This window comes from Ips typographus, linkage group LG13 (assembly GCF_016097725.1).
Source record: "Ips typographus isolate SLU linkage group LG13, UJ_Ityp_2.0, whole genome shotgun sequence".
In the NCBI taxonomy this organism is placed as follows: Eukaryota; Metazoa; Arthropoda; class Insecta; order Coleoptera; family Curculionidae; genus Ips; species Ips typographus.
The window spans coordinates 5,939,634-5,957,482 of NC_138434.1; the positions used below are offsets into that span (position 1 = coordinate 5,939,634).

A 17,849-nucleotide genomic window follows, 5' to 3' on the forward strand; every position below is an offset into this window, starting at 1 on the left:
GGTATCTTTTTGACAACACTGTTTTTGACAGATCACGCGTGAATCGTGTCTTGTGTCATTGTCAAACTTGTTCAGTTTGGTCTATAATTTAATCATGAATCGACTTACGAACGAACAACGCTTGCAAATTATTGAATTTTACTCTCAAAATTCATGCTCGGTTAAGAGAGTGCATTGCGCACTTCTTCCAATTTATGGGCAGTTTGGTCGGCCTACTGAGGGAGCTATTCGGAAGCTTGTGACTAAATTTCGAACCCAGTTTACACTATTGAACATTAAACCACTAACACGCATACGTAGAGTGAGGACCGAAGAAAATATTGCGGCTGTATCCGCCAGTGTTTTTGATGACCGTGAAATGTCGATTCGCCGCCGTTCGCAGCGATTGGGCCTCTGTTACTCCACTACGTGGAAAATTTTGCGAAAGGATTTGGGAGTGAAACCTTATAAGATACAGCTGGTGCAAGAATTGAAGCCACACGACCTCCCACAACGTCTAACATTTGGTGAACGGGCGCTGGCAAAGTTGGAGGAAGATCCATTTTTTTATCGAAAAATTGTGTTCAGCGACGAAGCTCATTTCTGGTTGAATGGATACGTCAACAAGCAAAATTGCCGCATCTGGAGTGAAGACCAGCCAGAAGCATTGCAAGAGCTACCAATGCATCCCAAAAAAGTCACTGTTTGGTGTGGATTATGGGCCGGTGGCATCATACAGGGTACTTCTTCAAAGGCGACGATGGCCGGAACATTACTGTGAATGGCGAGCGCTACCGTGTGATGATTGACGATTTTTTTATGCCCAAAATGGAAGAATTGGACATGCCTGACATGTGGTTTCAACAAGACGGTGCCACATGCCACACGGCACGCGAATCAATGGCCAAATTGAGAGCCGCCTTTGGTGAACAGTTTATCTCACGTTTCGGGCCCGTCAATTGGCCGCCTAGATCGTGCGATTTAACGCCTTTGGACTATTTCTTGTGGGGCCATGTTAAGGCTCATGTCTACAGGGATAAACCAGCAACGATTGACGCACTGGAAGCCAATATTGAAGCATTTATTCATGAAATACCGGCCGATATGTTGGAGAGAGTGTGCCAGAATTGGACCTTGCGCATGGGCCATCTAAAGCGGAGCCGCGGCCAACATTTACATGAAATCATCTTCAAACATTAAATTATATTGATCGTTCTATCGATTCCAATAAAGATTTCATCGATTTTTTCAAATTTTTTGTGTTTTTTTTTGAAAATCAAATCCTATACCTCTTAAAAAATCACCCGTTATATTGCATCCAAACATAATTACCCCAAGGCACTTAAGGTATGAGTTGACAAAATTAAAATTAGTATCAAATTTGGAATTACCTTATGATTTACACGACTTTGATAATTTTGAGTTTATAGTTTCTTCCAAACAGTTTAAAAAGCAGATTGCTCCAACACGTTAAACCATGTCTACTTCACCAGCAGTTAGTGATTGTACAGAAGCTTTAGAAGAATTGTGCAACGTTGTTACATCACCAGAAGTGCCGATAAATAGTGAAACAGAAGCAGACTTAGAAACTGGTGAAGATGTCGTAAGTGATAGATATCGTTGCTGCGAATTTTATCCCAATAATGAAATTTTAAAGAAAATCAAAGAAATAAATAATTTCTATGAAGCACCCGAAGATATGCGTGTACAAAATGGAACTGGAAAAATTACTGAAGCACAAGAAAATTGGCGGTTGTGGAATCGCCCAACACAACACCATACCATGTTATCATTTTGCAATTATTACTATTCAGCTATGATAGAATCAAATGGAACTATAATGATTCTTTGTGCAAAGTGTTACCGTACATTAAGTAATACGTTTTGGGAAAAAGTGGCATACAATGTTAAAGATGTAAGTTTAATGTTGGTTCACGAACATACTAAAGGCCACTTAAATTGCGATATTTGTGCTGTAGATACGTGCAATAAACCAGCCACTTAAAGTGCGATATTTGTGCTGTAGATACGTGCAATAATGATAATTCTTTAATATGTTATTGGGGAGAAAATAAGTAAGCGTCGAGAAATTGTAAAGTTATGGAGCGCACGTGAAGATTAAATATTTTATAGCGATTGCGAAGACGTTTCACCACCTCAACTAACCAATTCAATGATGGCACCATGCGAGATTTCCTGTCTTCTGAATTTGCTGGAACTTCTTTGGCCCATTCAAGTGGAGCAACTTCCTTTTTACCTGATATTGCAATGGTTAGAATTAACGCAGGTAATCATGCAGAACGAAAACAACTTAGCTGGCAAACGCTCATTAAAGACCGTTTTACTACCACTCCAGAAAATAAAGAAGCAAATCAAACTAGCGGGAAGCAACAAATTCAACGAATACACAATTTCATTTCCGAAGTTCGTAGATCTCTTAAAGGAGCACGACTACTTCACGACATTTTGCCAAACGTCACTAGAACCGAATCTGCACCAATTCTTAAAGCAACAATGGGAACAAAATATAACGGTGGTTTATTCTGGTGGATCTTCCACACTGACCTTGTCTACATCCTCCGGTTTGTTCCTGGGCAAGCGGGTACTGCAAATGTTCCCGAATCCTTAAATTACCAAGAAAACGTGGAAAACGACGAAATATTCGACTTTATGGAATCTCCAACAGCTACATCTTTAATCTCACAAGGTATCTCTAGGAATCTCCCCGACAGTGTGAGTACTGTGAGCTCGCCGGCAGAAAAAGGTGCATACCTAGTTAGATTAGACATATACTAACTATATAATTGTCTCAATATTGCCAAGTTACCGAAGAACCAATGGTGGAAGAATGCGAACCTTCGGATGAATTTTTTGACGAGTGTAGTGGATCCTCTTCACATGCAAGTTCAGCAAGTAGTACGGGAAGCTACACAGCAAATAAAACGCATAAAGACATTTGGAAGAAGAACTCCTTCAGTTCTTTCAACAATATTCGACATCACCCATATTAAATATTTTATCTACAGGGGTGGGCATAAGTCACCTGGCAGCCTTGAAAACAGTTCATGCGTCAGACCCACCACTCTCGCTCGGATTTCAGGTGCGCGTAGCAACGCGGCCGGGTGGGCATAAGTTAGTATGCTTGTCGACCTCAAGCAAGACAGATCAAACCGGTTTTTTTGCGTTGTTAGATTGTAATTTTTGAGTAAAATGGCACAAAACGTTCGAGTCAAGTTTTCATTACAACAGCGTGTGTTTTTGTTGAAACAGTTTTATTGTCTGGATCGCGATTATGGAGCTATTGAAGAGGGTTTTAGAGAAAAGTGGCCTGATACACATTTCCCAAACCGCAATTACATGGTTGAATTAGCCAAAAAGTTTGAAAGGACCGGTAGTGTTGAAGATGCAAAGCGTATTGGGAGTCCACGTTCGGTGCGCACTGAAAAGAATAGCATGATGGTAGCGCAAAGTTTCGTCGAAAATCCTCGCCGCTCTGCCAAACGGAGATCGTTGGTGCTTGAAATACCATCTCGTACACTTCGTAGAATCATGGAAGATATCGGTTTGCACTGTTATCGTCCTCATTTGCTGCAGCAGCTAAAACCGCGAGACCATCTGCCGCGCATGGAATTCTGCGAGTGGTACCTAATTATGAAAGCAGCCGATCCTTTTTTCGAGAGACAAGTCTTGTGGAGTGATGAAGCACAATTCAAGGTTGATGGCAGGGTAAATAGGCATAACTGCGTTTATTGGGCCGATGCTCATCCTCATGAGATCCTCGAAAAGGAAGTGAATTCTCCTGGAGTTATGGTTTGGGCCGGAATGAATTATCGAGGGATAGTTGGCCCCTATTTCTTCGACGTGTCCGTTAATTCGGAAACTTACTTGGAGCTTTTACAAGAATTACGCGTCACCTTGGATGAGGACGACAGATTCGAAGGACGGAACATAATTTTGCAGCAGGATGACGCCCCGCCGCATTTCAGCTTGGAGGTTCGCGCTTTCCTCAACGAGCACTTCCCAGGATGGATTGGTAGAGGTGGTTGCATTGGTTGGCCCCCAAGGTCTCCGGACCTCACAGCGATGGACTTTTCAATTTGGGGCCTAATGAAGAACCGGGTTTATACGCATCCGATAGCAAATGTCGAAGATCTCAAACATTGGATAACAGTCGAGTTCGATATCATCAATGAAGACCTCGCGATGCTCGCCCGTATTGTTAATTCGATCGAAAAACGTTATTTGAAGTGTATCGAGATGAACGGTGACCATTTTCAACACCTATTATAAATATTTTTGTGTTATAATGAAATAAAACGAACGTTTCTTAAACTTGTGTTTCCGTTTTATAAAATTTCTTGAATTTTTGCAAATTTGCCAGGTGACTTCCTATTTCACTCTCGTTACTACTTATATACGCACTATCACTAATTTCGATGTCGCTCATACTACTTCAACTTAAACACTGAATGCTTATCTCGTTCGCGGAAACAAAAATCCTGATCACTTGGTCAATGAAAACTTCGTTTTCATTCCCAGCAGCAGCCGGCTATATATATGAATATTGGCGGGAGAAAATGCTGATAACCGTGATCAAAGTAGGCGGAGTCAAAGTGGGGAAAGGGGATTTTTTATTGTACTATAGTTCATGCGCTCGGAGCGTTGCGGGCGATTCATTCATGAACTATAATATAGTTCGTGAATTAGAATTACTACGGAACCAGGCCATAGTAATTCAACCGCATCCGGCGATGCATGCGGTAATTCACGAACTTTAAAATCCCCTTTCCCCACTTTGACTCCGCCTACTTTGATAACGGTTATCAGCATTTTCTCCCGCCAATATTCATATACCAGGTGTCCAAGAGCACCCTGGACATAGGAGATTAACATGGGAAAACGGTTTTGATTTTTTTGCGCCTGTACGGTTGATTTGATTGAAAAATCGTAATAATGAAAGTTGTAGTACCTATCACGGACTAGTTTTCTGTATTTTTTTCAGATCTCTAACTTGAGCCCTTTCGTCGTAAAACACGAACAAAAATGAGAAAATTTTAACTTTTTACCTGCACTGTATATGCGGTTGTCGGGCAACGGGTAAACAGATCATTGTTGCTGGTAAGGTTGCTCGACAACCGTCTATACAGTGCAGGTAAAAAGTTAAAATTTTCTCATTTTTGTTCGTGTTTTACGACGAAAGGGCTCAAGTTACAGATCTGAAAAAAATACAGAAAACTAGTCCGTGATAGGTACTACAACTTTCATTAATACGATTTTTCCATCAAATCAACCGTACAGGCGCAAAAAAATCAAAACCGTTTTCCCATGTTAATCTCCTATGTCCAGGGTGCTCTTGGACACCTGGTATATAGCCGGCTGCTGCTGCTGCTGCTGGGAATGAAAACGAAGTTTTCATTGACCAAGTGATCAGGATTTTTGTTTCCGCGAACGAGATAAGCATTCAGTGTTTAAGTTGAAGTAGTATGAGCGGTTCCCCCCCCTAGGGGAACCATCACCTTGTCGTTGGTGGGAGGGCTCAGTAATCTCCAGTACTCTGGGAGCGATGCCGGCGGTAGCGTAGCTACCGGTAGGGACACCCATGCCGGTAAGGTCTCAAAGTGGATGGAGATGAAGCTAAGAAGGTTCCCACGTAGCGTCTGACCCAGAGTGGGCGGCTACAAACAGCGTCGGTTCCCAGAATGGGCGGCTGAAATCACACACTCACCAACACGTCTGGCCAGCGCGGTGTTTTATGGCCAAATACCCCTCATTATGGCGATTTCTCAAACAAACGGAAGTGTACCCCAGGTGGGTAGATCACCAAATGACAACTCCCACACCCTGAAAAGGGTCTGCCTCGAGGATTCTGGGGGAGGCAAGAAATCGTTCCAACGACTTACCAACTTGAATAAGACGCCAAACAGAAAAAAGGCAAGAAAACTAAGTGTTATCACCTATAACGCAAGAACTCTTTTGGCTGAGGAAAATCTAATAGAACTACAAACCGAATTGCAGAAGATCAAATGGGACGTTGTAGGACTCGGCGAGATCAGAAGGAGGGGCGAATGTTTGGTCACACTGAAATCGGGTCACTCCTTTTACTACGCCGGGGAAGAAGACAAATCGGAAGGCGGAGTCGGCTTCATAATTAATAAGCGACTCAAAAATCAGATCCTAACTGTTAAAAAGATCTCCACCAGAGTAGTCTATCTAGTCCTGAAACTAAACGAAAAATACAACATCAAAGTCATACAAGTCTACGCACCGACGTCCTCCCATCCCGACGAAGAAGTAGACATCTTTTACGAAGAAATAACTTTAGCCCTAAACGAAACATCTACGCATTTCACCATAATATGCGGGGATTTCAACGCTAAAATCGGCACGAAATTAGACACATCTGAGTCATCACTCGGGAACTTTGGATCCGAAGGAAGAAACGCTCGTGGGGAAACCCTACTGGGCTTCCTACTTCAACATAACCTGTACCAAATGAACAGCTTCTTCAAAAAAAAGGCCCATAGAAGATGGACATGGGAGAGCCCAGACGGCAGGACTAAAAACGAGATAGACTTCATAATCACAGACAAACGGCAGATTGTAAAAGATGTAACAGTATTAAACACCTGCAGAACTGGCAGCGACCACAGAATGGTGCGCTGCAAGGTCCAAATGGAACTTGACAGTGAACGATATAAACTGATAAGGAAAAAGTCTAAACAAACATGGATAACACCGAGCGACACCCAAGGATTCGAAACTCAGATCACGAATATACTACAAACAAGCGCCAACTCATACACAAACATCAATAGCTTAAACGGCGCTATAACCAACGCGCTAAAAGAAAGCCAGGCGGCATCCTGCTCGAAAGGCGGAAAAGAAGACAAAATAAGCCAAAACACGAAAAACTTATTTGCCCAGCGCGACCAAATGAGAAGAAATGGGAGCAACAACATTGCTGAGCTTAAGAAGATAAATAAAGAAATATCAAAGGCAACCAGAGGCGACCTCAGAAACTACCGCAGTAGGAAGACTCAAGAGACAATAGAACAGAACAAAAGCATGAAAGTACTGAGAAGGCATCTAACCGAAGGCAAAAAAGACATAGTAAAACTAAAGAACAAACAAGGAAATGTCACTTCAAACCGAGAGGAAATCCTAAGCATTGCGGAGGAATTCTATTATGATCTATACAAAAGCCGCCACAAAGAACAGCTGAACCCAGACATAACATCACGTATACAGGGAGTTACAAACCAAGGATCCGAAGAGATGCCCGATATCACCATCGAAGAAATCAGAGGAGCACTAACAAAGATGAAAAACAATAAATCTCCAGGTGAAGACGAAGTGATGACAGAAGCGATTAAGATGGGAGGCCCTCTTTTACTGCAGAAACTACAGAAACTCTTCAACATGTGCTTACAGGAAAGTGATATTCCTGACAAGTGGTACGAAGCAACCACCATACTGCTCCACAAAAAAGGAGACATAACGGACCTGGAAAATTACCGCCCAATAACCCTTCTTAGTCATCTGTATAAGCTCTTTACTAGAATCATAACGTCAAGATTAGAAAATAAACTTGAACTCTACCAACCCAAGGAGCAAGCGGGATTCCGATCTGGGTTCGGAACAAACGACCACTTGCAAAGCATCAAAACCCTCATAGAAAAAACAGTGGAATACAACAGACCACTAATCCTCCTGTTTATAGACTTCCATAAAGCTTTTGACACCATTGAACTGAAAGCTATAATGGACGCCCTAACAAGTTGTCGTATAGACTATAGATACGCAACACTTATTCACAATATATACAAAAATGCTACCATGACTATTAAACTACACGAAGCCACCAACCGCATAAAAATCGGCAGAGGGGTGAGACAGGGGGATACCATGTCTCCTAAACTATTCATAACTGTCTTAGAACATGCTTTTAAAAAACTTAACTGGGATAATAAAGGAATAAACATCGATGGTGAAAAACTTAACCATCTCCGCTTTGCAGATGACATAGTCCTAACAACAGACTGTCTAAGAGAGGCGAAACAGATGCTAGGAGAGTTAGAGGAAGCATGTTCTGAAGTTGGTCTAAAAATGAACTTCACTAAGACCAAGATCATGACAAACCTTGTCATGAGCGAGACAATAAACATCGGAAATAATGAAATCGAGCAAGTTGACAAATACATATATTTAGGTCACGAAATCCGAATATCAAGGGACAACCAGACATGTGAACTGCATAGACGGATTGGCCTTGGATGAGGGCGGAGGGGGATAAAGAGAATGGCAAACAATGGATCCAAGCGAGCCAGGACAGACAGGGGTGGAGAGCCATGAGGGAGGCCTATGTTCAGCAGTGGACGTCGAGGGCTGATTGATTGATTGATTGAGTATGAGCGACATCGAAATTAGTGATAGTGCGTATATAAGTGGTAACGAGAGTGAAATAGGATCAGTGCATAGCGATTTAATTTTGAGTCAAGATGGCGACCAGCAATACATCGATTTCCAACAAGAGGAAGAGAGAAGACGCAACCTCGCCGAAGCGGGCTACCAGCCCTCAACTCCAGAATTGGATCCGAGTCTTGGGGCAGAAGTTGAAATATCAAATGACAACATCGGAGGAAGTGGAGATGATGGACAAGTTAATATTCATCGAAACTTTAACCGATATGGAGAACGAGCTACTTTGCAACATGAGATTTTGGGAGACCGAGTCGTGGACAGTTTGGTTAAGCATGCTGCAGGAAAAGGACAAACCCGATTGGTTCGAGAATCCATTAGGTTGGGAGATGAGTCTTTGTTTGAGCTTGGAAAAAAAATTGCTAAGATATCAACAATGTTGCGTCAAAAAGGAACCATATACGGCATTAGCAAACATGACGAACCGTTTCCTCACTACCACATCTTCCACACTTGTCCGTGGAACTGGTATTGCTGCCGTTGCTACAAACCAGACGGGAGAGGTAAGCGGTATCTCAAAACTACTCTCCTTACCTCGATTACTGCCATCAACTGGCAACGTCTCCTCGAGTATTACTGTTCAGACGGAAGACAGTTACAATACCTATTCAGCGGAGAAACCTATGCAGACGCATTACATGGAATTAAATTTATTTTTCACAAACGATTATCAGAGGTACTCGAAGGACACGCAGAACAGATGGAGGACGGCAACACACCGCATCAAAAGCGGCCTTTCTCCGACTCAGATGAAGAAAGTGATGGAGATTATGTATTTGCAGATTATGTAAAATTGTATGAAAACTGCCAGCCATGGTTTCAATGTCTTAATGGTCAACTAAACGAGCATTATTTATCGATCGATGCTTCTGTTATGGAAATAGAAAATTTAATAAGCAAACAGATGACTGATATTTGGGCTTGCGATAATATTGATGAAATGGATGGAAAACAAGATTTCTGGGAAACCATGTATAAAATATTAGATCGCAATTATGGAAAAATTAATACTTTTGAAATTATCGGTCCACCATCCTGTGGTAAAACATTCTTTACAAATTTTATATGTGATTTCTTTTTAGCAGTTGGCCATATTGAAAACTTTACTCGTCAAAATAACTTCCCTTTACAATGTGCATATAATCAACGTATATTACACTGGAATGAAGCCCAATGTGAACAATCAAAATTGGAAGATGCTAAAAAAATACTTGGAGGTGACAGTGGTGCAGCAAATATCAAGTACCAGGATACTCAAGTAATCACGAAAACACCCGTGATAATCACGGCCAACCGACGTCATATCCCGTGGACTGAAGCATTTCGAGTACGAATGATAAGATATGATTGGCGTGACATTGGGTTATCAGACGATACCAAACAGCCTCCTAATCCACTTGCTTTAATTGACATATTTCGCAATTATAATTTGATTAATTAAGTTTATCATGTATGTTTACTTATTTTTATCTTATATGAATTGGTATAAATAAATAAACTTGGGTATTGGGTATCAGTATGTTTTTATTCCCAGGACACAAATATCTTGGTCCTGGTAATTCTATTGATAATGGTGAACCTATTGACTCCGATGATGAAATAGCGCAAGAACACGATAAGGCATATGAAATCGCTCAAGTTAAAGAAGATATCTATGAAGCCGACCGCACCGCTATATCTAGTTTTGGAAAAAGTGCTTTGAAAGGAAATTGGCATTCAGCAATAGGTTTTGCTGGTCTTGGTTTAAAACACCTTACAGAAAAAGCAAGTGGTAAAGTTTTTTATCCGTCAATGTCCGACAGTGATAAAGACAAAGGAAAAGGTAAACGAGTTAATATTATCTCAGATCTAGAAAGAACACCAACTGGTCGTGAGAGGAAACCTAAACGTCCTCGTATTACTGAATATATATCACCTGAAAAAGCAGAACGTCAAAATAGGCCTATGCCTGCAATTCCCGGATTAGACGATGGAGCATCTGGTTCAGCAATGGAGACTGGAGAAGCAGGCCAAATGCGGGCTCCAAGAGAAGCTGGTACTTCACGTGCAGGTAGTGGGCCTGGAATGGGTGCTAGTGGTATTAGTGCTGCAGCTGCTCCTTCAATTTTTACAAGTAAACAGATACCTGGGACGACCTTTCAGCGTGAGTATTGCACTACAACCCGCTGGATATTACCTGCTTGTAAAACTGCAAAACGCACTAAAGTTATATCCAATCCTACTAGTGATATTACTGCTGATGGCTATGCAGAAATACAAACGAGAGTTGGAGGATCTGCTCATGTCCCTTGGAATCGCATAGCTATGTATTTATCACCATATGAGTATTATGAAATCAGAAAAAATTATATAAGTTTCTTTATAAAAGATATATCAGCTACAGTTACTAGTTTGGGAACAAGGGCACCCTATAGTACAAATACATCTAATATTGAAGTAGCAAATAGTAATTTACAAAGCCCTATAATGGATTATTTTGGAATAAATGAACATTATAGAACTTTAGTTCATGAGGATGTAGTTCCTCTTTTTAATAAAATAAGAGGAGATGTAGATGTTAAAGGTGGTGGTGAAACTGTCAAAAATACAGATTTTACTACAACATATTCAAATATTAGTTCCAGATTAGAAACACGAGTATACAATAAGCGATTAATATTGTGTCAGGGCTTACCATTAATCAAATCAGGTGAAAATAATATTACTTTAGATTCAGGATATGTGCATAGTAATATAAATTTACTACAACATTGTCACAAAATGATCAATGCATCAAATCATCTTGGTATAAGCTTTACTCATGATTTTGAAATAAATAGAGAATTTTATCGTCGTCAAGATCAATGTGGAACAGAAGCTGGAGATGTTCAACATGTAGATATACCACAATATAATAATCATTATGATAAAACTATAGAAGCGGATGTGACCAATAACGTCCCAAATGCCCAACAAATGCTTCGAAGATGGATTGCACCAAATTACTACTATGCCAGTGTTATGGAAGTATCGACTAAAGGAACAACTTTAAAAATACCGACTTTTGCCTTTGGACATTATTTATTAAGAAATATTACTACGGATTTAGATTCTGATGTTTCTACTGAAGCTTATAATTCGATAGTAGATCTTAATCATGAATTCATTTTAGAAATGCGTTTAACTGCCATCATAACTGTTAATATGCCTATTTATTATAATCCTTCTATAGCACCAGACAGTCACTGGTATGGGGAATATGTACGACAACGAATTGGAGGAACAACAGCTGCTCCAGTATTAACTATTGATGCTCATGAACAACAAAACGGAGTTATGTGTTATAGTAGTGCAAGTGAATTAACAAATGCTCAGGGAAGTTATATGTGTAATTCTGCATATGTCACAACAAGTGGAATGATAAAACGCAGAGACATAAATAAAGAACCTAAAGTTACTAAATTTACTCCATATAAAAAAAACTAAAATCCGCCAAGGGAGAGCAACCCGCGTCGACAACTCCAAAAGTTCCATCGACGACTCCCTTGGCGACCAAAAGCACCACCGGCACCACCACGGAGAAACAAGTACCTAGTTGGTTACCATGGAAACCACCACAACCACAACAACGAACCTCTAGTCAACACCAAAAGAAGCCACCTAAAAGTGGTTAATAATAAAAAAATTGTATATGTAATTCAATATTTTATTCAAATTTATTAAAAATAAACATTTAAATTCCATATTTATTGTTTTTTATACACCTTTACAAAATTCATAGAAGGCGCAACACTATTTATTGGTAGTCGTCTTCGAGTATAACGGCGACAATTAGCTTCTACGGCCTCTAGTTTTTCTTGTGTATCCTCTGGTTGAATAGGGGTTGATGAGCAACTTTGGTAATTCATTGGACGAACAAAATTATACCGCTTGAGAGTAAATTATATATATATATATTATATTATATTATTATATTGTACTAAAATATGGATGACTTCAAAATTTAAATATTTGTTTAAAAATCACGCTTCAATACAAGTTGCTATGGATTTATTTAATTCTGAGTTTGTTGAAAAAAGTATAAATGATATTTATGAGTGGATAAGTAACAAAACTCCATTGTATGCAGCTTTTCATGGTAATACAGATGATTATTATTATTCTATTGAAGATTCAGTACAAGTTTTAAATGAACTTCTGCATTTTCAATACAGGGTGGGCCAGAAAGGCATACGATTTTAAAAACACTCTTGCGTTTGAACCTTATGTGAGGGGGTGGGGTTGAGAAGCTCGGTTCTCGGAAATTTAGTCGCGATAGATCACTTCACCGGAGCGCAACGTGCATTCTGCGTTAAACATTATTACAAAAATGGCGATTCGTGCGCTATTGTTCGGCGTTTGTTTCGGCGCGAATTTGGATTACATGACTTAAATCAATGTCCAAAGGAAAGTGTGATTCGATCGTGGGTCAGAAAGTTCGAAGCAACTGGTTCGGTTCTCGAACAGAAACCTGCGGGGCGCCCAAGATCAACAAGAACGGAAGACACAATTGAACAAGTAAGAGCTTCAGTTCAACGTAATCCTGGTCTATCGACTCGCAAGCGATCAGCCGAACTTATGGTCTCCAGAACATCTTTGCGTCGCATTTTGTTGAAAGATTTGAAATTACACCCGTACAAAATTCAACTGTAAAGATGAACCGAACAAGTTTATCGTTAAAGAGTTGGCCACATTTGATGGCGAGCGGCAGAACCATTTCGTATTCAGGGCACCATTTAAGATGGAGATGCTACCTAGACAACACCAAAAACAGGCAGATTGGTTAATGAACAACCACCATTTTATCCAGTGGGATGAAGGCTTCACCCCAATATACCACCTGCCTGCGATTATCAAACAAGTTACGAGGGAGGCGAATGTAATATATGTTAAAGTTTTGAAAAAAGTAGAATTTTTAAAACCATACTGTTCTCCCACACCTGTTAGGGAAATATGTGTAACGATAAACATTAAACCTCAACAAGTTAGGTGTGGGTTTCACAAAAAATCGCCCGCTGTATGTGCTCTATCTAACGCCATTTTTTTGTACAATAATATATGAATCCTATACTTAATAAACATTACTTTTTTTTAAATTATATAATAACGGGTGATATTTTTGCTGGTATCTTTTTGACAACACTGTTTTGTAACACCATTAGATTTTTTTCTTTGGGGTTTTTTGAAGTCGATGGTTTACGCGAATAAGCCGACGACGACTCAAGCCTTAAAAGAGGAAATTGGTCGCTGCATTAATGAAATACCGCAGCATTTATGCAAAGCGGTTATTGAAAATTTCATTAAAAGATCGCGTGCATGCCAGCAAAGCCGCGGCGGCCATCTGCACGATATATTGTTCCATACATAACCTCATTCTGTCTACTTTACGATATAATAAAGTTTCACGATTTTTTTTTAAATATCTGTTTTATTTAAAATTTAAAAATTGCGTTCTTGTTGGGACACCCTTTACAAGTGATATTTTAAACTCGAAATTTATATGTATTACTTTTTATTTTTATAAGATGGATTCCTTTCACTGGAAAAAATCGCTGACTCACGCAGAATTAGCGGAAGAGGTGGATTTGGCGACATTAGAACTTGCGGCCATTTCCGAAGAACAGACAGAAAACTCTGATGTGAATGGCGACTCAGACGCCGAAGATGTGATCCCTGATTATTACTGTAACACAATCGCACTTCCGCCATATACAATAGAAGCTCATAGCGACACTCCGACTTCTGAGAGTGAAGCGCCTTCTCAAGCATTGACTCCATCATGTTCAGGATACTCTTCTACTACATCTAGCAGGTCAAGCAAGAGAAGAAGAACTAATTTGGGTACTCCAACTCAGCAATCAGAGGACTTCTATGACTTTGATTCTGACGATTCCATTACTGACAAAACTTACACTCCTTTAGACAAGTTACAAACACAACATAGTAGCAATGAATTATTGCATGACAGTGACAGTGAACAGGAGGAATATAGATGTCACCCTAGATTTTGATCGTTTTTGCTTATGGGAAAAAAGTTCGGTTTTGCCACCAACAACTACAACTTTGACACTAACGTAGGCCCTAATGCGCAGGTAATTGTTATATATATTTTTCGTTTTTGTATAAATATTTATGTAAACAGTAATTCTTATGTCAGATTGATTCGGAAGAGCCTATTGACTTCTTCCATTTATTTTTCACAGAAGAGTTTCTAAAAAAGCATTGTGGACCAGACAAACCTATACGCCAACCAGCACAATAAAAATTTGGGATTTACCTATGAAGAAATACAAGCATTTCTAGGAGTTTTAATTATTATGGGATTCAATTCTTTGCCGCAGATGCGCAAATACTGGTCCCAATCTCATAATTTTCATAATAAAAGAATCACATCTATTTTTCCATTGAAGAGGTTCCTGAATGTCCTTAGATTTCTCCATGTAAATGGATATGCGAGAAAAAACATTTTCAAAATGCCAAAACCTCAGACCTGATTCACTCCTGTAACACAGCCCGCAAGCATCAGAACGGTGGTGGGATCTGGCGAGAATACGGGCCTTGACACCTCCCTTAGTCCCGAAGAAGAGCAGGCTCTGTCAATAATTCCCACCCTTTCTGAAGGAATCCTAGTGATCGCGGCTCCACTAACCAATCCTCCTCAAACACTGACTAACCCCAGCTGGCTGGAATTGATGGAAAGAGAAGGATCATCTCAATCAGTCCCAGAGGTAGACTTAGAGGATGTGGATGAGTCCTACAAAGTTCTTGTGGAATATGCTAGAAGCAACAACCTTGGAAGCAAGATTATAAGGGACTATTCCAAAAATACCGGATATATAGACAGGAGAGACAACGAGCTCAAGCTCAAAGCTCTCGAGACACGGAGCATGCAATGCAAAAATTCATCACCGAGCAAGAAGGATTCTTGACAATGGCATTGGACAAATTGAGACAATCTGGAGACAACGAGAGAAATTGCATGCATGTTCTGAGACAAACAATGGACACTCTAAATCGACTAGAGAAGCAAAAATTAGATTCAACATTGACCCCAAAGTCATCATCCCCTACATCCTCCGTGTCCACTGAACCCCCCGACACCAGCCTCACATTCGGAAATCTTCTCCTTGGATGCAACTCCAATGGAATCATAATTTTCCATCAGGTAATCAAGAATCCTATGAATCCAGATCTCTGCAAAAGAATAGGTAACTTTCTTATAGGGGTCCCGGGTGACAATCTAAACTCAATCAGTGTCCCAGAATTCATCAAAGGATTCAGGAAGGACAATCCGTCACCATCCGACAATGCTAACTGGATTAGACATGTAGCACAAACATGTAGACATGTAGCTGTTGATGAGAGCATGATAGCATTCAAAGGAAGGTCAACATTAAAGCAGTACATGCCGATGAAGCCCATAAAACGGGGTTTCAAGGTATGGGCTTTAGCCTGCTCTCAAACTATTATTCTATTTGTACTCATTTGAAGTCTACCAAGGAAAGGAACAGAACCTCAATTCTGAAGACACGTTAGGAGAGCGTGTAATTCTAAAGTTATCAAGAAATTTACAAGGAAAAGGTTTCTGTATTTATTTCGATAATTTTTTTACGACAATTCCGTTAATGGAAAAGTTGGAAAGCAAACATCTTTTTGGTTGCGGCACCATAAGACAAACAAGAAAGTTTTTTCCAAAAAGCAAATTGACAGAAGACAAAAATCTTAGCATAGGTCAATCGGATTTTACTACGTGCAAACAGATCTGTATCTGCAAATGGAAAGATCGCGGTAAAAAAGCTGTAACAGTGCATAATGCAGCAGACTTTGGAGAAGTCCTTCGAACAAATAAATTTGGTGTAAAGGAAAATGTTAGGTGCCCTCTATCAATAGTCGATTACAATAAATTTATGGGAGGGGTTGACAGATTTGATCAGAGAATGTGAGCTTATCCAATCGGATGGAAAAGTAGACGGTGGTGGATGAAATTTAACAAAGAAGTTTTATTACTTTGTCGATGCCGGAATTGTAAATTCGTACATCTTTTATAAGGAAACAATAAAAAAAACACGTCCAAGGTCAAAACCAATTAGTCATTTGCAGTTTCGTAGCAAGTTAGCGGATCAATTAACGGGAAACTTTTCGGCTAGAAAAAGGCAGTGACCATTACAATTACATCAGTTAGAAAATGCAGCTCACTTGGCTCAAAGGACAACCCCTAGAAGATGCCAACAATGTTCCAAACGTGGCCTTCAAAAAAGAAGCAAAGTGATGTGTCAATCATGTGGAGTAGCTCTTTGCATAGAATGTTTCGTACCATTCCATTCTTAGTATCTACATGTATTTATGTTTTTTGTTACTTTTTAGAACTTTTTACCTAATTTGGATCCTTAGTTTTAGAAAAGTCCGTTTTTTTATTTTATTTTTAAGTTCTGTTCATACATGTATTGTATTAATAATACTTATATTACAATGGTATAATCATAATTTATTTAAAAATTTTAGAGCTTTTACCAATAAGTCACATTAAGTGGAAAAATCTGCAAGATTTGAAAAAATTTTGTGGGCCCGAGGCGCAGAATTATTTTTCCAATATTCCACATTCAATAAATTAAAATACCTGAAGCCTCTCTGACTCGAAATTAGTTTATAGTATCATGCAGGGTAAGTTTTCTATTTAAAAACAAAAGAAAATTAATAAAAAATCCTGGTTTTTAATAGATGAAGCATGCAAGTATTTTGCTGAAAACACCATTACTTGAGTGTTCACTTAATGACATGGCGCCTTCTTAGAATGTCGCGCATGGACATGGCGCGTTTTTCCATTTTTTTTATGACGTCAAGTGAAAGAATATTGTTTTTGTAAACCACGCTACATACTACATTAAAATCTACCTAATAGGTGCTACTACAAATGCTGAGTCGTCATTTCTACCCTAGTTCAAAAATCTAGTTAAAATTTAAACAAGACTGTAAGAAATTAAAACCTTTAAACTGGTTTTTCTCGAAATCGATTTTTTTGACAAAGCGCCTTTTTCCCCTGTGGTCTTCATATGTAAACCTACTAACCATTTATTATAATGTCTTCGTATGTACACATGTAACTTTAAAATTTGTATTAGGCTAAACGATATATTTTTATTTTTGATAAAATTTTAATTATTGTTCATATAAAACTGGGGACCAGTTTTTTTAGGGCGGAGACATATGTCACGAATGGAAAATCCATTAATTCAAAAGATGGACTTATTGACTTAAAAACATAAGAATATTCGAGGATTGCGAAATATTAAGCGCACGAGGCATGCAAGGTCGCACCAGGATGCACCTAGTGCATCGTATCGGTGATGAGTCACCACCACCTGCTTTACAGAAAT

The 17,849-nt window shown here is 39.5% G+C and overlaps 1 protein-coding gene and 1 long non-coding RNA gene across 2 annotated transcripts; both read left to right on the forward strand.

Moving 5' to 3' along the window:
• The first annotated feature begins 807 nt into the window (after window positions 1–807).
• On the forward strand, window positions 808–1,179 carry LOC145737324 (uncharacterized). Its single transcript, XM_081991959.1, has one exon. It carries the CDS (start codon window positions 808–810, stop codon window positions 1,177–1,179), a length of 372 nt encoding a protein of 123 aa, XP_081848085.1.
• A 15,826-nt stretch (window positions 1,180–17,005) lies between these two features.
• Window positions 17,006–17,387, forward strand: LOC145737018 (uncharacterized). The gene is made up of 2 exons (XR_014180190.1): window positions 17,006–17,136; window positions 17,194–17,387. It is a non-coding gene; the product is annotated as an uncharacterized LOC145737018 (long non-coding RNA).
• Window positions 17,388–17,849: the final 462 nt, after the last annotated feature.

Coding starts and splice junctions, on each gene's coding strand:
- LOC145737324 (XM_081991959.1), top strand. CDS start 808: ATGGAAGAATTGGACATGCCTGACATGTGGTTTCAACAAGACGGTGCC.